At 39.2% G+C, this 21,555-nt stretch overlaps 1 protein-coding gene across 1 annotated transcript; it reads left to right on the top strand.

The window, feature by feature from the left end:
* The first annotated feature begins 4,296 nt into the window (after nt 1-4,296).
* Nucleotides 4,297-20,892, top strand: LOC147667159 (G2/M phase-specific E3 ubiquitin-protein ligase-like). The gene is made up of 9 exons (XM_086948881.1): nt 4,297-4,409; nt 7,110-7,269; nt 8,488-8,708; nt 10,268-10,369; nt 10,456-10,769; nt 14,158-14,339; nt 15,350-15,522; nt 19,570-19,784; nt 20,636-20,892. Exons 2-9 carry the CDS (start codon nt 7,123-7,125, stop codon nt 20,890-20,892), a joined length of 1,611 nt encoding a protein of 536 aa, XP_086805007.1. The 5' UTR covers nt 4,297-4,409; nt 7,110-7,122.
* Nucleotides 20,893-21,555: the final 663 nt, after the last annotated feature.

Raw genomic sequence — 21,555 nt, 5'->3', positions numbered from 1 at the left:
GACATCAGTGGTTGGGTTTATGTCACTTCCAGATGCCTCCACATCATAATCTCCTCTGGTGAAACTCTTCCTCTTTCATGACATGCAAGGCCTGGAGCACTCTTCCAAAGAGATTAGAGATCAGCAAGATCCATTTAAAAATCATAAAAAAACTCGAATGTGCGGCTGCAACAAGTCTAAAGCACATATACTCACAGCTCACACCTCAACCGACATCCTTCTCTGACCATGTGAAACAAATAGACGTGCCACATACTGGACCATTCTGAAAGTGCTTTGGCAATTCGTCAAGGTTTAAAAAAGCGCTACAGAAATACCATGCTACAATACGATACTTGGCAGCAGTTTGCATGAATGTGAGGCTATGAACTCACAGCATTGTACATAAACGCTGGCAAATGGACTAACTATGTATTGAAAGTCTGTGGACTGGGCTGCAGTATCTACATGTATAAATGACAGGCTGTAGATTTGTAGCTTGTGCATAAATGAGAGGTTGTGGACTGGGCGTTAAGTATGTATAAATGAAAGGCTGAGTAGATTGCAGCTCAGGCATAAGTGAGAGGATGTGGACTCGGGCTCCCCTGCAAAATGTAATGAGGGGGCCTCAACAATGGCAATTAAAAAGGTAATCGTGTAGATATAGAAAAAGTTGTGCTGAGCATGGGTCCCTTGTGTGATGGTATTCCCAGCCCTGCTAGTGAGTGTGTGTGTATCATATATGCGAAAATGAGAAGCAAGGAACTCTGGGTAGTTCCCAAGCAACCCCACTACAGGCTTTCATGTAATAGGTGCTAAGTAATACGCAGTGCATCTAAGTCACAATGATATAACAGCAAAAAAATAAATGGAAGCAACTGCTTATTTAGACTTTTTTACAAATAACATTAAAAGTTGATTGGTAATTTAAAATGTGCAGTACAGCATAGTTCTCTACAGAGTATTATTAGCAGACATTAGTGGTTCAATATGTATTTCAGGTTTATTTACAACCATTCAGAATTGCTTTGCTAGGAACTAAGGTGTGAACAAAAGTGATTCCTTAAAGGTGCCCCTGCAGTATATTTTGACAAATGGAGGCCACAAGTTAATTCTTGAATTAAATGTATACATTTTGACTACACATGTAATACTAGAGAATGTGGTGTTTTATGAAGGGTGCAGTATAACTGCATCTGTTGAAGTCCCGCACCTCTGAATGGGGAATCAAGGAGGGCAATACCATTTGTTTTCCCACATTACTTGTTGAAACCTCAGAATAATTGTACTTTTCTCTTACACATATTTATTATACTTTGCAAAAATCGTGCAGGGAAAATCCTTTTGGATGGGTTAATTTCCATACCTTATCAAACTTGCAAATTTGTCAGATGATATGAGTTTTTTACACTGTTTTTACATACTGATATGTTCTTTTTTCCAGATCAAACTAAAAAGATGGCTGCAGAGTCAAAGGTAGTGTGTGACCTTGTTGATAGCCTTTTAGCTCAGCCATCAATTTTGGAGGCAATAAGCCACACTCTAGATGTACCAAGGAATCCGACCCATGTTAGGTCCGATCAAACCTTTTCAGGAAGTAGTAATGCCAATTCTAACAGTCTAAGTATATCTAGATCAAACTACAATACACGATACAGAAACAGAGGACAAGAGGTGGACGAAGAAGTAAGACACGTATTTACAAGAGGAAGGTGTTCTTCAAACCCAATGGAATCTTCCAGGTCAGCCCAAGAACATTCAGAAACACGTGTGCAAAGCTCTATGACACAATCGCCAATATTTCACTTTACACGAAACTTTGGAAGACAGAATGGTGAAAGGATGCAACAGCCAAAATATACTCGGAGGTTAGATTACATATGATATACTATTTCATTGATTTCATTGTCTCCAAAATAATTTTGTTGTAATAAATTTCACTATGAGTTTCATTTTACATTGGGTGTGTGGCCTGCAAACCACTGTGGTGGTGGATGCTCTCCTTCCTCAGACCCAGAATGTCTCACTTGCCAAATGTAGTGTTTCTTGTTGTGTCAATTATGATTTAACGAAAGAGCTTACTGGAGAGGAGCACATTTGCAAAAAATGCAATGGAGTGCTATGCAATAGTTAATGTGCAGCATTTTTTTTGCTTTATTTGCTTTATTTTATTTGCTTTATTTGAAATAAACACTTGAACTTGTGGTTTCCAAATTTTTTTTTCAATACATATATTTTTTAATACATACATATATGTATATTTACACACACACATATATATATATATATATATATATATATATATATATATATATGTGTGTGTGTGTATATATATATATATACATATGTCAATTCAAAATCCCTCGCACCGGAGAGATAAAAACGGGACAAGCTCTGGTGTCTCTTACTTTTTATTCCTTCAGCATGCGTCTAGTAGGCAAAGTATGATCAACGAGTTTCGAAATATCCAGATTCCTTGCTCACGATCGTGTAAAAAGTAAGAGACACGAGAGTTCGTCCCGTTTTTATCTCTCCGGTGCGAGGGATCTCGAATTGACATATGGAGCGGCTTGGTTCCGCCGCAGGGAAATGAATCCCCAACCCGCTGCATGACCCGGTAGCTGAAAACCAAGGAAAAGGATATATATATATATATATATATATATATATATATATATATATATATATATATATATATATATATATATAATACAAGCACAGTATTCCACTTTGCTAGGAGCCCCTGTCCCTGCAGGGTGGCCTCGTATGAACAGGCAAGGAGTCTCCCGACCTTTAAAACCATAACACAGGAAGAGATATCCTTTCCAAGGAAATGCTGACTCTGTGTATTTGAATTAAGCTGATGTTTTACGGACTTGAAGCATCGAGAACTCTTCCTGTGTTGTGATATATATATGTATATATATATATATATATATATCATAGAAAACCAAAGGTTACAGGGACGCTATAGTTATGAAGTAGAAAAGAAAAGTAGAAATTCACTAAAAAGTGAAAGGTCACAGGGGTGTTACAGTTCAGTTCACAATTTTACTCACTCTAAACCATAGATATTCAGCATTTATAGTTCGTTATCTCTAGTTACTATAACTCAGGCCCTAAATAAACTATAGCTTTCATCAATACTTTTACAGCAAATGTTTCACTGATATTATCAATGATTTAATAGAAGATGTCATGAGTGATGTAATATGTGGGGTAATTAGCAGACCTTTGCAAAGGCGCATGTTATAATCCAGGGTCCTAAAATGGCTGCCACTACTTCCTGGTTGAAGTGGCAGCCAATTAAATCTTACCATTAGATCTGTCGGATCCGCAGAACCTCCATGTCCCTACATATACAAAATAAAGAACAATAAGGATTTACTTAAAAACTACCGAACAGATTTCCACCAAATGACAAAAAAAGAGATCTTTCTGGGCCAAGATCTAGCTTCCTGCCAAATTTGGTGTAATTCTGTTCAGCAGTTCAGGCTGTAGTCATGTTCAAAATCACTATGGGAAATTGTATGTGAAAACACGTTTTGGGACCCTCCCTTTTTCATGCCCCACACAAAACAAATTTCTCTCAAACTTTGCAAATAGCTGCTGAGGTGAGTGGTCAACTAGTTTTAAACATGTTGTGAAGATTTGTCAAACGGCGTCAAAGTTATTAGTAAAGAAAAGTAAGGTTTTCCTACGGAAACTAGGTTCCACAAGTTGCCCAAGGCGAAGCTCAGTCGCACAAGAACCAACACACATATATATATATATAATGCAAAAGTCAGGAAAGCGCACTCACAGGATGTAGCACAATGGTTCATGCACGCCACTTGCCATGGGTCTCACCGTTCCAGAAGGGCCAATGAGAAGATTATATATATATATGTATATATAGATAGATAGAGAAAGAAAGAAATGATGAGCACAGTCCAAGAACTCGCTAAAAATGGTTTACTCAATAAACACGCACCCTGATTGGGCTAGAGGTGGTGTAACAGTTCTAAAAATAAGATCTTAAACTTGTTATTTTATGCTTTATGAACGCTTTGCTCTTTCAGGACCGTTGTGCCAATCAAATGTTGTTTTTTTCTGATCTAATGTTGTTTTTTTCTTGATACTTCACATCAACTGATTTTTGAATTGTGACATAGTACAAAGTGTAGAATTATATTCAATTTCTAAATATATAATTGACATCTGGACATGACTTTGCATTTCAGGCATTTTCGTGGGCCTCCTACATTCACTAAGGAAGTAATTCTTTTATCTGGTCCTCACGATGAGATTGCTGTGAAGCAAGGAACAAAGCAATTTCTTTATGAGAGTGGACATATCATCACAACATTTGAATTTAACAAATTATGGACTAACCATGAGGTGCAGGACCAACTCCATGTGGCTTTTAGCCCCAAAATTGACAATATTGAGTAAGTCAATTTTCATTTCGCATATTTTTATGCATTACTATTTTAAAAATATCAGCAAGTTGTATATGTAATTGTTGTCTATTTCCACTTAATTAGGTAACAGTCTTGCATGTAATCTATTTTGTAAATCAAAGCCATATACTTTCAATGTATTAAGAGATTTTTGGTTATGTGTATGGAAAATAACTTATGAATACATAAAAATGTAAGAAATAATGAGTGTCAATGGTCAGATAGACAGAGCAAGGAAACAAACTGCAGGTGTCAATTGATACAAATCCTTTTTTTACACGTACAAGATTAGTTCATGGAGTGATATTCTTAAAAGGAGGAGTACAAATAAATCAATAATTGTGCTAGTGGTCTAACATATAGATGCTTATATTCCTTACATTCAGATCCGGAGGAATCAGGACAACTGACGTGAAGGAAAAGCATAGCACATTGTACAATCAATATAGTGACAATTAGAATGCTGTAAGATAAGCAGTTCCATCTGTTCAATTCTTATCCACAGCGCTACCTCCCATCCACCATATAGATGGTGTTGGAAACTGTGGGGCTTATTTTTAAAGATTTGTTGTTGGGCAGTGCCGCAAGCCATCTTTCTGCAGCGCCCTACACCAATTTGAAAGGGCAGGAAATGCACTGTATATACAAGAAGCAGTACATTTACTGTCCTTTCAGACCACGCCAGCACACAATATCCAGCCATAAATGAGCGCAGGCACCCTCACATCATGTTGCAAGGGTGTCTGCTTTGTTTGAGTGATTTGTTTTTGTGCAGAAAGGGGCACTTTCCTGGATAAAAAACGATTATTAGAGGCATTTACCTTGTTCTATGTTTGCTGCAGAATGCAGCACAGATGCAAAGTGGAAAAAATGAGAAATGTAAACATTTCTCCTCATTACGCATTCTCTAGAGAATGGACTGTCTCCTTGACACAGAGTAAGGCAAGGCAGCAACTTGCACTTCTTTGCTTTACTCCATATGTACGAAGCCATGAAAAGCCATGTAAAGTGGCTTCTAATGGCCTCGTAGATTTAGATCTGCACATGGCGCCTCTGGAAGGTCACAAACGTGATGCTTCGGCAGCGCAGTTGTGCCACAAGGGACTTGTAAATAAGACCCTGGGTTTCTGGTTGGCAAAGGCATGCACCATGTCTAAAGAGGAACCACAATCCTATTAAGGGTATCTCGGATACACACTAAAAGATTACCTATGCTCAACCTCTGGTAGGTTGGCACAGAACAGTCCGTCGAATCAAAATAGTCAATGTGTACAGTATTTCTGCTACACAACACACAATGACACTATGAAAACACAAAAATACCACACTTAGGTTTCGAAAAACAGGCAATAATATTATAAATTAATCTAGAACAAACCAACATAAATTGAAAGACTAGAAGTGGAGTTCTGAATTCATAAAGAATAAAAAGAGGACTAGCCTTTACAAGCAATATGCAACAATTGGGGTTATATGATCACGCTGGACTGGGGCAAATTCAACAGCTCAGGCCGACGTGATAGATCGGAGACCAGGGACAAGAGCCATCCAGGTCCAGTAAACATAGTACATTGATCCTACAGCAAGATACGGAGCGCAGGGGAGCAGCATGTCGATCCCCCCATGGGTGGCGATGTGTCGGTTCCGAAGACGAAGTGCCGAAAACGAGGTGCTTTTTTTTTTAGTGTGATGTTCCGAACATCAGTTTGCACAGGTGTTGCATTGGTTCTGATGTGATCTGCCGATTCTACTCCTGTCACAAGGACGATGCATTGGGTTCTGCTTCATACAAGCTAAGGATGGTTCATTTCTCTGGAGCAAGTATCTGGGTCCACTTCCAAAGGACCAGGCACAGGAGCAAGTTTATATACTTTGATATCGCTGAGTCGCAAGCAACAGGACGAAATCAAATAAGCCCTTGGAAAACACTTTGGTCGCAAGGCAGAGTCCAGCTGTCACTCAGCAGGGGCAGTGAGCAGCAGGCAGAAGGACAGCACAGCAGAAAAACAGGTTTTCGAGATCAGCAGTCCAGAACAGTGACAGTCCTTGAAGCCTCACGGCAATCCTTCTGACAGTATTGTTACAGGTCTATGAGCTACCTATGGACTATCTTAGGGGTGACATATTTGTAATAAAAGGGATATTTAAAGCTTGGATTTTAAATGCCAAGTTGGAGTGGCAGTAAACTGCACACACAAGCCCTGCAGTGGCAGGCCTAAGACAGGTCTGATAGGCTACTTGAGTGGGTTGCACAATCAGTGCTATAGGCCCACTAGTAGCATTACATTTACAGGCCCTGGGTATATAGAATACCATTTTACAATGAACCTACAAGTAAATTAAATATACCAATTGTGGATAAAACAGGTTTATGGCAGAAGCACAGGCACACTTTAGCACTGGTCAGCAGTGATCAGAGTCCAAAGTCCAACACAATCATTAAAAAGTGGATGTAAAGAAGCAAAAATTATGCCGGAACGAAGACCACTCAAAGACTGACAGGTATAACAGATTGTCAGCATTGCTAAAAATTGGTCAGCTTGTTGTCAAACAGGTTTACTTCTCCGTTCATGGATGATATTCTGAGTGATACAGATTTAGCATTTCTGATATTTTGAGATATGTTTAAATGTATAATTTTAAAGTTCATGTTTAGTTAAACTAACACTCCACTTTTTGTTTTTATAGCATAAAATTTCTGATGCCATGCCATAACAAATTAGTGCAGCCATTGCTAATGGACAAACAGAGTCTGTCAGGTCTTATAATCTCAAAACTCTTCAAACAGAAATCAGTCTATTTACAACCATCAAGGCAAATTCTTCAACTTCCTGATTCCCAGGGGCCTGTAAGTACTACTTGCATAAAGTATGCTCTGTGGTTTCTTTTGAAAGGTATAGGAAACATATCTATTAATAAATATGCATGCATTTCCATATTCCCATAACGTTTTTATATTGCATGTTCTTGCTAGTGCAGTTGGATAGAAAAATATTTTTATAGCGTAGCAATATCGATCTAAAGCAGGAAGTAAAATACTGTACTATTTTTTTACAGAAAATAAAAAGGAGGGCATTACTTATTTAGATCGGAGTATCCAACATTACTTTAAAACATAATTCAATATCATCCACTTTGTTTTAATTTGGGCATTAAACAGCACATTCCAATATTTAACTATATTAATATAGCTATGTATCATCATCCTATGCGGTTCTCTCTTACTCTATATGGAGAGACTGCCAACAAATGTGAACAATTGATTGCTTATACAGAGTGTGTGATTGAGTTAATTTCTGTGTGTGTATAAGATGCAGAGAGGAATTTGACCAAAGACATGGAGTTAGGGTTGAATGAAATACAAATGCGCATCGACACAAGTATGGTTATTTAGTGAAATACAGAAATCTACAAAAGGGTTAGGTTGGTAGCCTGTACGGCAAGAGCTATGCAATAGTGTGTGATGAGCGGAGAAGTATTCTTACCATCTTGTGCTGATTCTGAAGTTACTCTTACAGGGAGGTTAGAAAAGAATAGTGACAAATACATTTGCCTGTGTTCATACCTAATGTCTTGTAAGTGGGTCAGATTCTACTTGGAATGCAGGTGTGCTGGCTTTACTTTAAATGAAAGGATGGGATCTGTTTCAGAATAGTCTGGTTATTATGGCCTTCCTCAATTACATTTGACTATGTTTCATATATTATGTGTGAAGAAAAGAAGTGGTCTCATTTTTTCAAGTCTCCAGTAAGTACAAGATGGTCAGTAAATGGTAAGTGCCTTGAGCTGAGAGTTCTATTACATATGTAATGTCGGAATTAACATTTGGTAAACATAGAGTTGTGCTATGGATGATCTGGTAGACAGTTTAAATCCGCCTTATAGGAGTAGGATTTGTCTATGGTCAGCTGCCAGTGAACAGTGGAAATGCTTGTCAGATGCGGTCCTGAAGGAGTAGTTCATGCCTGGCTACTCCACACTGGCTATTTGTAAATTGTTTGATTACTAACATTTCTTGTATATCTTCATCAAGATTCATGTCATGTGCCATTGATGTTTTTTGTAGGATAAAGGCATAGATGAAAAAACGGACATGGTGATGTGGCTGGAAAGTGAAGAAACTTTCAGCAATAATTCTGCTGAAACAGAATACCTGAGTAGTTCAGATCCATTGAAAGTCTGCAACATTACAGCAAATCCAATTCCTGCTAACACTTCGGAAGAACATACATTGCAGATAACGCCCTCTCCCACTCTCATTAGCGAAGGATTTGATGACCATTATCGGTACTGCTTTTCTCAACCCAGATACTCAATTGAGATTTGCTTGTTTTTTCAATATTGTTGTATCATTTTGAAAGTATTTGGCTTTCATAAAAAAAGCTATTGTCTTGCAAGTTTTGTCATGAGCAGCCCAGTAATGCAGGACCATGAAGGATTTTTTTCCCAGCTCTTTTCTGTGATGTAAGGCTATTGGATCATGCAGTTAATGTACAATGCATCTGAAGTGGTCAAATACTTTTTAAAGAGAAAATAGTATATCAAGGCAGGTAATGGTATGTCAGCAGTCACTTAAATGATGCAGGAATACAACAATGTAAAATGTACAATCCCACGCAGTAGTTGTATGGCATAATGTAAGATGTTGGCCATGGCATCTTAGCATGCAGACAGAATGACAACATTCTTAATTTAAAAGATGTAAAACTAAATGTCTAGGGGCCTAGTAGTCAATATGGAGTACCACAGGTATGTACTTCCGAACTATAACACCCTTGGTGTGTGGCATGGAGCTAGTTTTGTTCTTGTTTTACATATTGTATGGATCTTAACTATATGCTACCACTAACCCATCTTCTGTCTATTAAAATGCATTGCTGGTGCAAATGTAATCTGCACTACTATGCTAAATAAATGTGGAGGGCAAAAACAAGAATGGCGATTTCTACAAGTCTAAAGTAATTGGCTTACACAATTAAGCATAATTAATCATTAAAAATACTCAGTTTGGTTACATGATCATAGCTTGTGTGCACAAATTAGATGAGTTCTCTAGTGATGATTGTTGCTTAATTTGGTAAAACGTTAGTAATCCAAACCTAGGAACATGTACATGTAGTCGCAAATGTCCCTATTCACAGCATCAGGCCATTTGCATCAGCAAAAACACTTTTATGGAATCTCAATTTGGGTTCTGTGATTCTGTATTAGAAAGGGGCATGAGGAGGGCATCCCTTCCTAACACAAAATTGGAAAGGTATGTACAAATGTTTTGCGACTGAAATACGGTGGCAAAAACATTATCAATTTACAACCAATTGGTAACCCATTCACAAATGTGAAGAGGTCTCCAAGAGACCACTTCACCTCTGAGAATGGTTGAAAAATATTCAAGGGGCCACTGGCCTGCTCTTAAAAACTGAAACTTCCAAGTTTCATTTATTTCTTTTTTAAACTCATCATGGTTTCTTTTAAGGAAAATGGGCTGCATTTAGAAAAAAACAATAGTTTCTTTATTTAAATGCAATCACAGACATGGTTGTCTGCTGACCCCAACAGGCCACCATCCCTGTGATGGCTACGATACCTAATGGATTGCAAATTGTGACCTACCTGAACCCACTACAAATCAGTAATTAAACTCAAAAGACGTCAATACATTAGGAATAGCGATTTCAAAATTCTGATTCACAGTGAATCGCAATTGGCAAATGGCTATTTCTAACTTTTATACATGTTGCCCTATAAGTCATGTATAAAGGTGACTTGTAACAGGAAGGCATAGGATGATACTTTGATTGTTTGTTTTAACATAATAATAGTTGACAATATTCTTACTGTTTTAGATGTTACACTGAACTGTTGGTTGATAATGCGCAGATTCCTGATGATGAAGAGTTTGATACCTCAAATATCAATATTTCTGAACAAAATGAGGCGCACGAAAGGTAATTTTATAAGTTTTAATTCTGATTTATACGTTTAATTTTTAACTAATACATTTGATAGCTTAGCTTTATTTCCTGTATTTCAGTGAGAGCGATGATATAACGTTGAAGGATCTACTATCAAACCTTGCTTTACAAATTGACTCTGAAAAGACATGCAAGTTCAACATAAATCGGCGAAACATTTGGGATGGAGCACGTCGTGCGTTCCTTCGCAAAACCTATAAAGCAACCAACCGTATATCTGTCATGTTTACTGATTCCTCTGGTAACTCTGAAGGAGCTGTGGATTTTGGCGGCCCAACACGGGAATTTTTGCGATTGTTAATGCATCATTTACAACATAGCAAACTCTTTGAGGGACCCGAAAACAGGAAGACACTCAGTTGTGATGCCCAAGGTACCTTACATTTATTACATTCCAACCTTTCTAAACTGCTCAAATTCTAGAGGGAAAGATTAATTATTTAAAGTGTAAATAATGTTTATATTATATTACTTACTGACGTCTTCAAAGTTTGTTTGATACCACTGATCAGGCATTCTCAAAGAATTTTAACTAAAAGTGGAATAGTGAAGGGAATTCTGAACTATACTATTCATTTATGCAGCAAGAGCAGACTGATTTCAATTCCACCCACTTAATATATCCCTTGCAGCTTGAAAAACAACCTTGCTAGCATGTACTCAATTATATATTTTATGTTTGCTTTGCATTAAATGAGGGGCTAAGGTTTTCCTGCAGTAGTTACTGTTATCAATTTAGAGAAAATTCCTGTGACAAGTACTTCAAACAATGGCTAACTTTAGAGATTCTGCATTAGGTCATCTTAGTTGATGCTCTGGTGCAGCAGTGTGTATGAATTAATCACCCAAACTGTACAGATGCATCCTGCATATTTGGAAACATAGGCCCGTATATCAAAGGCAATAACCCACTGCGTGAATTAGTTTGATACATGGGACTTGAGAAACTGGTCGGGTCATAAAGGTAGGAGTTTTGTTGTGCATAGAAATTCCAGTCCATTGTAGATGCAGATCTTTTTAAAAAACAAGTTCTCAGGATAGACTCTTTCCTCCACTGGAGCCCATCAAGACATCTTCTAGGAGGTTTGCGAAAGCAGAACTTTTTGGATACAGCACCTTATTTATGGTAAAGTTCGGAATATGTTGAAGCTAAAAGAAAGAAACATCTGGAAGGTCCAAAAATGGTATATAGTATTCTATTCCTGGTTAAACACCATGTTGTGAATATCTTTGGGCAGGAATGACTTGTACCTTTTAATCTTGTACTACATATATAAGCACGAGGTGGAGACATTTAATCTGGGTTATTAACACATGTCCCCAACAATCATCCTCCAAGGAATTTAACTTTGCCAGCTTTCAACCCTTATTGGAAGTTGTGCCTGGTGATGTCGGGTTCCTTAGTGAGGGAGAGGAGGGGTTGGGTGTCGAATGCGTAGAGGGACGATGTTGAACCCATGGTTTCTGATGATGCCTGTGAGGGGCGCCATGTAGACTTTGAAGATGGTGTGGCTGAGGCCGGATCCTTGGGGTACTCCGCATCTGGTCTCTGTCGGTTGTGAAAGGAAAGAAAGAAGTCTTATTTTCTGTGTTCTGTCCATGAGGAATGAGCGGATCCAGTCTAAGGCTTTTCCTTGGATGCTGGTGTTGTAGAGTCTGGTGGTTAGTGTGCAGTGGGAGACAGAGTCGAAGGCCGCTGATAGGTCCAGGTGGATATGGGCTTCCGTTTGGCCTTGGTGAAGGAGTGTGCAGATGTCATCTGTGGCGGCAAGGAGGGTGGTCTGGGTGCTGTGGTTGCTGCGGAATCCGGAATGGGAGATATCTAGGATGTTGTTGGTTACAATTAAGTTTGTTAGCTGGGTGCTGATGGCCTTTCCGATGACCTTGGCTGTGAAAGGAAGCAGCAAGATGGGCCTGAAGTTCTTACGGTCCGCCGGGTCTGCGAGGATTAAATTTGGAGGGGGTTGACTTAGGTGCGCTTCCAGTTGTCAGGGAATGTGATGGTCACAATGGAGCAGTTGATGGTTCAACGTAGCTCGGATGCGAGGGCTGTGGCAGCCATGTGTAAGATGTGTGGCGGGCAGGGGTCTGTTGGGTGACATCGCTGGGGGTTGGGGTTGAGGTCGTGCAGAGGTCTTGGTCGTCCAAGTTGTAATAGAGCGTCTTGATCTTGAGGTGAAAGAAGGAGCTGAGTCTGTTGCAGAGGTCTTGGGAGTGAGAGGCATCTGTTGTTTCGCTGTTGGGTTTGGCAAATTCCTGTATGATGGAGAAGAGGTCCTTGGAGTTGTGGGTGTTGGAGAGTATTCTGTCTTTGAGGAAATTCTTCTTTGTGGATTTGATGAGTTGGTGGTATGCCATGGTGACTGTTTTGTAGGGGATGCATGTTTCCGGAGTTTTGCTGTTTCTCCATGTTTTTTCCAGTCGACAGCAGGCATGCTTGGATTCTTGGAGTGCTGTGGTGAACCAGTTTGCTTTCTTGTTGTGTCGTCTTGTAGTCTTCTGGAGGGGAGCGAGTGTGTTTGTTCAGTTGGCGATCCATTGGTGGAGGTTGCTTGCCACAGTGTAGGCATCTGTTCGTAGTTAGGGATGGAGTGCAGGTGAAGGCGGAGGTGATGTGTTCTTCTGAGATTTTGTTCCAGATTGTGCATGGGAGGCGACGCGTGTGCTTGTGTGTGGTACGTTTTCTAAAGGAGAATTGGATGCAATGGTGATCAGCCCAGAGCAGTTCCATGATGTGACAGTGGAAGATGCTATTTCCTTCTGCGAAGACAGGGTCAAGTGTGTGTCCTGCTGTGTGAGTGGGGGCAGAGATAAGTTGTTTCAGTCCTATGTTGCTGAGGTTCTCTAGGAGGGTGGTGGTGTTGGGGTTGTGGTGGTTATTCAGGTGGAAGTTTAGTTCTCCAAGTAGTATGTAGTCTGTGGAGGCGAGTGCGTGGGATGTGATGGGGTTAGCAATGACATCGGTAAATGTAACATGGGGCCAGGCAGTCTGTAGGCGACGGTTCCGCTGAGGTTCGTTTTGGGGTTGGTCTGGAAGAGAATGTGTTCCATGTGGGCGAGGCATCGTCCGAGTCAGTGGTTGTCATGCAGAGGGAGCTTTTGTGGATGCTGGCGAGTGGGGCGGGTGGAGCGGTCTTTCTTCAGGATCTTGCATTTGATCATTACTGGATATAAAATAAAAACTCAACTGTCGTTACATTTTAGCATGCAAAACCTGTCGAAAGATAATGGGAGAGAAACACAGGGTATCTACTATATCATGCAGATTTTGGTGTTTTAAACACCAAGATCTTCATGCTATTCTTCACAAACTAGCAATACGTGTTATGTATCACTACCAATATTTAATGCACCCTATGGTAAAATTATTTATCTGGTGCCTAAAGTAACAGGTAAACGTGTAATCAGGCCATCCGTCTAAAACTCTTGTTCTATCAAAAATATATTTGGGGTCCTGATTTATGAAGTTACTGTTAAGAGTGTGGAGTCTTGAACTGCAGTGTGGAGATTCTGTACCGAGTACGGAGACTATGTCCCAAGTACAGTGATTAAACACCCTTGTGTGAAAAGGCTCCGCCACAAATGCCGAAACTCTGCATGCTTGACTTACTGCACGTAAGTACCTTCGTGAATCAGGCTGTGTATTCTTGGATAATATGTTTTCTAGATTTTATGCAATAAATTTAGTTTCAGAGATATATAATAAATGTTTTATAGATAAGCAGAACGCAATACATTTAATTTATTTTTTCTTGTTTAAGGTATGCGAAATGATGACTATTACCTGGCTGGGCAAGCCCTGGCCGTTTCCCTAGTTCACGGGGGGCCTGCTCCAAATTTTGTGTCGCCTGTTTTGTATCAATGTTTAGTTTCTGATGCAAAAAATGTGAATTGCAGTTTGGTAGATGTGGTAGATCCGGATACACGAGACATGTTGCAAGAGGTAAGCAATAGATAGTAAACATTTGTGCTGATGAATGTTTATCAATTTTTATTATTTTGTTTTCACATAGTAGAAGGTCTATTAGTCAAAAACATGCAAATCATTTGCTTTTAATTTTGTGGTAATAGTTATTCATGCACCTTAGATTTATGTATAATTGCCATACGTACTAGAAACGAATATGAAAAGAAATACACTCATCTATTTGATATGGAATGGGGTCAATCCTGAATGTCTATTCTCCGTCCTCCACACTGTTTTAAAGTTTCCAGGGCAACCTCTACGTATTTGCTACTCTCTCAACTGCCATACACAAATCCACATTCTTGCATCAGTGATCAATCAAGAATGTCCTACTGTTAACCCGATGTTGATCTATATTTCTTGGTGATACCACCAAATCAAAAGTATGTGATATGTTCTTGATATGTTAGAGTCTTCACATTACAAGAAGACAAAGTTTCAGGCACATAACTAGAGTCATACCATCTACCACTTGCAGTTGCCCCATGAGACTTCCTTGGAATTGCTACAGTTTTCAACAATGACTAATAACATAATAGAAGAGGCCTTCCTGACCATGTTTCTGCAAAGAATGAGATATAGGAGAGGACCTATATATCTGTATTCTGGATTAATACACTTAGTGTGGAATTTTGCAATTAAACTAAAAGAAAACCTACTGCCAAACACAATCAGGTACATTAGGCCATTGTGCTAGTCATCTTTGTATAATTCTCTTGCGCTCTTTCCCATTTGTTGTTCCATTCAGCGAGAGAGTGTAGCTAGTGTAAAACTACAGTAGCATTAACTACAGTAGCAGTTGATGCTGTTTTAGTCCATTGACTGTTAAACTTTTGTAAACTTACTGAACAAATATGTTTATTTAGCAGATGGCCAAGACAAATTATTCTGCATCATTAAGGTTTAGTTATTGTTTTTTTTTGTTACAGTGAAAATATTTGTTGTTACTATTTAATAAAAATATCACAATCTTAATTTTTCCATAGATTGAGGATGCTTCGTCTCTTGAAACTCTTCAAGGATTGATTCAAAAACACAGCACAATTCTAAGTGTGGCAGGTTGCTTCCGTCCATTTAAATCTCTGAATGACAAAAAAGAACTATTGGAAGATATCATCAATTGGTACATTGTGGGGAGGACTGTTCCTTCACTGGTTAGGTACAGTGATATTTATATACATATGCACTATAAATCAATATCCTTTTGACTTTGCAATACATGCATGTCCATTTAGAAAAAAGTCATTACTATAAATCACTGTCCATCCTAATGGCATCATACATATTCACACTCTCAGAAATGTCCCAAAGACAGATTGTGAAATCAAGCACATCATGGGTTTCAAATATATTTTACATTTACTTTGTTTCAGTTTTTTATTGGCATTTTACAATACAACTTGTGCAGTCCTTCCTCCAGAGGGCATAAATAGAAGGCTAACAAAAATTACAGGAATCCCAACAATCCCATAGGTTCAGCCCACGCAGCACAAATCAAAACAAAGAAAACAAACAGGAAGACATAAAAAAAGAAAGGCCTTCCCACCTCTCCAACTTCCCCAAATATAAATTGCAATAAATATTATCCAACAACTATTTTCTTTTCACAGTCACAATGGGCATCAGCATACAAAGCAGAGCATCAGAGGTATTGGACTTCTCATATTCAAGTCTTGGCAGCCCAAATGGAGTTCTAAAAATGGAACAGATTCAGGGCTTGCATGTGTATGGGATAGAAAAGTAACGGCAGCCCGTGAATAAAAACTTGATCAGCAGGCCACACATTTCCTCAACGTTTCTAAATGTATCCACCAGGGCATTGAACAGTCTAACAGTTGTCCGAATAGTCTGAGATATCACATTAAGACTGGTGGAGGGTCGACTTCATTCAGATCCGCCGCCAGTGTTGTTTTATCTGACCCCAAACAATTACACATATTCAATTTATCAGCAATTGTTTCATATTTTAACAAGTTACAGCATAGTTACAAAGCTTAACCTGGTATATCCAAGTATCACTTTAAATTCTGTAATGATTTCTAGAAAGAGGGGAATCTGAGGACTTTACCACCATATGTGTTTAAAGCCTCATAATAATCCACAAACTGCCAACAAAGAGTGTTGCCCTATGTTTCAAACTGAGTAGGATATAGATCTCAATCAAATATCACCTGATAATGAGCTTCCCTTCCTGCTAGCGTGTGCAAGACTGTTTGGGAATTGCGCCATTGCGTAGACCGGGGCAGTACTATCTAACTAAGGCCTTCAATGTTATCTTAAAATTCTTGCAGAGGCAAACTAAGAGTTCGGACCGAGGTGAGTAGTATAATATTTAGAAAGGTGATCCTAACCCTAGGCCCTCCTGCACAAACTTCTCAACTGAAAGGAGATCTTTAAATCTCTGGAAGCTGCTTATTTGTTCAGGTTTGGAGAGACCAATTAGATCATTGAGTGTATCTTGTACATTTACAATAATTTTCTATTGCAGGCTCCAACAGTAAAAGTATCTCTTTCCCCTGAAACCTAACAGATAGAATGGCAGCCCCTCCCTCCTACAGGTTAATAAAGGGACCTGGATCTATTGAAGGTTTAAATGATGTATTCAAATCAATGGCGTGGGTCTAGAGGGGAATGTTGTCAATGCAGATTTCTTAATAACCATGTCTAGACTATGAACGTTGCCTTTTTGAGGGTGCTTAAGTATGCATTCAAGGGTTGATCAGATGTTGAATTCCAGAACAGGTCCCAAATGTAGCATCCTATCACCAGCATTTTCATATGTGGCCAATGCTTCTCTGCATCTGTGTTTTTCAGAGCAACCACTTTACTATCGCCCTCATTTGGGCTACCCTGTGGTATAAGGGCAAGTCCTGGTAGGGCAAGTTGCCCACATGGTTCGGTAGTCATGTATATTTATGCCTGTTTATCAGAGTGTAGCCCTTTCTGCCAGCCCAATAAAACAACTGTTCGAATGATTAAGGGATGCAAACAGTTTCCTGTAGACCATTATAGCAGGTGCCTGGAAAAGATAGAGAACTAGAGGAACTAAGTTTATCTTAATTGAATTGAGCCTCCACAATGAAGATAGGTACAGAGAGGACCACCTCCGACAGTCCTCTCATATAACCTGAAGAAGTGGTGGAAAGTTAGCTTTGTAAAGGTCCTCAATCTTAGGAGTTAATATAACACCCAGGTATGTGCCTGCCTTATTTCTCCATTGGTACTGGGTGTTTAGTGCTAGTTCCTCAACCTTGCCCCAAGATAGTGTAAGCCTGAAAATTCTTGACTTTGCTATGTTTACAATGAAGCCTTATACTCCCTCAAAGCGAGTAAGAAGGTGTTGAATTCAAGGGAAAAATCTTGAGGGATCAGTAAATGATTAGAGGACATCATCAGCGGACAAGAATGCTTTATGAATCTCCTGCCCAAAGGTTATGCTTCCGACCTCCTTGTCGGCCATATTGTGCTTCACAGGGTTCTAAGCTTATAGCGTAAAGAAGCAGTGGGAGTGGGTAGCCCTTCCTTGTCTCGACCCACTGTTACCCTCTCTTTCTTCTGCAATTCGCTATGATTTGGGACATAGGATTATTGCAATTCAGCCAAACCAATGCTATAAATCTGGGACCAAACCTCTCTATAGTCCTAATGCGGAAGACCTAGTCCACCCAGTCGAAAGCTTTCTCGTGTCCAAGGCCACTATATGACCAGGATCTTATTTATGTTGACCTTTTCCACCAGCTGTTATCATACGTCTGTCTTAATTAGACAAATCCTGACTGTGCTGTGAAACAGAGCTATTCAGCTTTACTGCAGGAATTCCAGAGCAAAATTTAACATCAAGATTTAACAAGAGTGTCGGTCTAAGGAAGCAGAGCTGGTGAAATTTCTTTGGTTTAGGTGTTACTGTAACTAGGGCTTCATTCATTGTTATTGAAAGTTTGCTATTTTGCGGGATACTATTAAATAAGGTTGTGAAGTCTGGTACCAACACTGGTGGGTGTGTCTTGAAGAAATCACTTGTAATGCAGTTGGCCCCAGGGGCCTTGTGCATTTTAAGCTCCTTAATTTCTCTATTAGGTGGAAAGAGGTTCTATATTCGAATACCGCTGTGTTAACTCTGAACTGATTAGCTATCCCCTGTCAGTCAGACAATCTCAGGGAGTTCAGTGTACAAAACGTACCCCAGTCTGCACTTGTGTTTACGGGGAAACCCTTGCTCCAGCACCAGAAGCTGATATCCTCATTTAAATGAGTATGTTCTCTTTACAGTGGAGCATCAGGCAGGCACAAATTTGTAGATTTAATTCAGAGCAATCACTGCGCCATGCTGTCTTGCCTCATCACAATATCTTTGCTCAGCCAATTCGGGTCACTGCTGATCCCAGCCATGCTAAATATCAGTCCCCTCAATCCACCAAGCGCTTTTAATGATCAACAGGCTCTCCCGTGAAGACTGCCTCAGAGAGCCCTCTACATTACTCAGCCACAGGGCGCCATCTTAACAGGGTCAGACACAGGCAGCCTGCAGCTGAGGTATTTTCTACTTATCCCCCCTTCCAGCAGTAGACAGGGTGACTAACTATCACTTCTCAGCAGAACGAAGGCCAGGGATTAAAATATTCTGTAAAAATTCCTAAAATGGGTTTGTGATGCCATACAAATTTGATATTTTATAGCAGTGTATTGTAGGCGTCACTTAAAAAATACTGAATCAATATAAGATGTTTCAACATTTTATGACTGTAAACCAGGTGGTCTTTTCATCTAATGCATAAAATAACATTGTATTATGCAGGGTTGGCCAGGCCTTGCTCAAAGTACAAGCAAAGTTTCTAAGGTCCTATTCACACACTCCAAAGGCTCCACAGTTTGAAGTCAAAAATTGGCTGCCAAAAAGATCTCAAAATCAGCAGTTTGTTCTTTACTAATGTGCATGCTGGATTTGGTTACTTTCTTTTAAAGAAAAGCTGCAGGTCATGTGCTACCTTGCTGCTAGGAAATCCTCACAAGACCACAGGAGAAAGAGAATTTGCCTTTGTCAGTGCTCTCCAACCGCTAACTTCAAATATTTCTATTTAGACTGACGCTCGAACATAGGGCACTGAAGGATTTTTAGATGTTTCATAGACATACCTTAATTTTATAATAACTTTTACATTATAATTTGACCAATAGTTTGTCTATTTATGATTATTCTTTATTGCAGATTAAAGGAGGGGTTAAAAACTCTGGGAGTACTTCAGGCCATGGAAATTCATAAACAGCTTTTTGAAGAGGCATTCATTTGGGTGGAACACAAAATCACCACTGATATCATAAATGGAATGTTTAACATTCAATTCAGTTCATCTGGCAGTAACCACCGGTTACAAGAAGAGCACATCATTGGTTACTGGAGAGATTACCTCCAAGATTGTGAAGGCAAGTTAAATTTTTTCATTATGTTACAGTTCAACTATTGATGAGACACATCAGTTGAAACTATAATTTAAACCAGCCTATAATGGGAAACATGGTGTCGAAGACTACAGAGAGATACTGTAGAGAAAGAGAGTTAAGGAGGAACAGACCAACCCGTTTTATTTGTACCGAGTAAAATCTATAATAAGAACAAAAGGATAATGCATCCAAAATTGTAAAGTCTATGCCTGCTTTATTTCAATCTTCATTTTGCACGATATGTCTATTATTAATGTTGTTCAAACTTCATTGTAGTGTCCTGGCAGTAAAATGTTAGCTACCCCATTAGAATGAAGCTACATGTACTGCATCAAGAAAAAGTAATAAAAATCAATATAGAGCATGGTTGGGTCTGCTGTGTGGGTCTCTGACAGAGTAAAGCCTTTTCACAGGGGAGATTACAGTTACCTCCAGCCCTTAAGAGAAGTTTTTTGGCTTGTCGCAGTTGTTTGTCTAAACAGTGGTTTGTGTGTGTGAAGACTCAGAGAGAGTGTCAGATGCAGGTCTAGCTGCATGGAATACCTATGCTTACTCCATGTTGAACAATCGGAAGACTTCTAATAAAGGGAGAGTAAGGCGAGCAGGATTGTGGAAATGGTAACATACTCTCACACCAGATATCAGTGTTAACAACAGATAATCTTGATTTGAGGAGTTTTTTGTGAAATGAAGCACAGCAAATCAGCAGGGGTTTTATTATTCACATATCAACCATTACTGAAGTATTCATTTAGCAGATGAAATAAAAAAATCACAATCGTTGCAGTAATCACAATTTTATTAGTTTGACAAATATTTCTTTTTTCTTTTAGAGCTTGCATGTGAAGCCAAATTAAAGGACATTCTGTGTTTTGTGACTGGCGCTAACACAGTTCCACCACTTGGCTTTAATCCTCAGCCATCAATAGACTTTCTGCATGCATGCGATGGCCAAGTCGAAATGTCTATGTTTCCAGAGGCAAACACCTGTGGAAATGTGTTGCGCCTCCCCCTTTTAATTTCGTATGAAGAATTTAAAAAAAACATGGACTTTGGGATACTGAATTCTCCAGGGTTTGGACAAGCCTAATGATCATATTGAAATGAGCGGTATAATGTATACATATGACAAAGTAGTTATGGATACAAAGGATTGATCATGCTGTTGTCGCGGAAGGTGAGAGTCTCATGGCAGCATACGAAATGCAAGGGCATTGGACTTCTGTGAAATCAACTCATAGCCACAGGGCAGGTCTCTGTGCCTTGATAATAGCACATTTCTTCCCATTCCTGTATTCATCATGGCAAATTAGAAAATGTATTGAAAAAAATATTTTTCCGGAAACTTTGTCAATGTTTATTTTTTGCAATGATTAATAAAGTTTTTTTCCAAACCATCTTTACCAATAAAACTACATTGGTTGACAATAAATAGAAGTTCTTCAGATTGACTGAGTTCTTGCTTTCATCTTTTTAGTGTGTCTTGTGTTAGACCCTGTTTGGGTGGCCACTGGGCAAGCAGGGGCTACTGGGCCTGAGGCCTGTGGTCATTTACCTCAGATGTAAAAGGCTACAGTGAACCTTTGGCTGTGCAAACTAGGCTATGTACAATCTCTTTAACACTTCACTCTCAGTTGTAGCAATGGCAAGCAGTTAAAGGCTTATCAGTGAGGTAGTGTGAGGGTATGTAAACTCGAAAGTCATCTATTGGCCTTCAAAGCAGTAACTGATCATGTAACTCATAGATTTCCTT

Source organism: Lissotriton vulgaris, unplaced genomic scaffold (assembly GCF_964263255.1).
Source record: "Lissotriton vulgaris unplaced genomic scaffold, aLisVul1.2 SCAFFOLD_7278, whole genome shotgun sequence".
Classification (NCBI taxonomy): Eukaryota; Metazoa; Chordata; class Amphibia; order Caudata; family Salamandridae; genus Lissotriton; species Lissotriton vulgaris.
This window is presented reverse-complemented; position numbering and strand designations above follow the sequence as displayed.

What these genes read in the sequence shown, in the direction of transcription:
- LOC147667159 (XM_086948881.1), top strand. Translation starts at nt 7,123, where the DNA reads ATGCCATGCCATAACAAATTAGTGCAGCCATTGCTAATGGACAAACAG. An exon ending in TTCCTGATTCCCAGGGGCCT is followed by an intron (nt 7,270 to 8,487) that starts GTAAGTACTACT and finishes TGTTTTTTGTAG; the next exon opens with GATAAAGGCATAGATGAAAA. An exon ending in TTACCTCCAAGATTGTGAAG is followed by an intron (nt 19,785 to 20,635) that starts GCAAGTTAAATT and finishes TTTTTCTTTTAG; the next exon opens with AGCTTGCATGTGAAGCCAAA.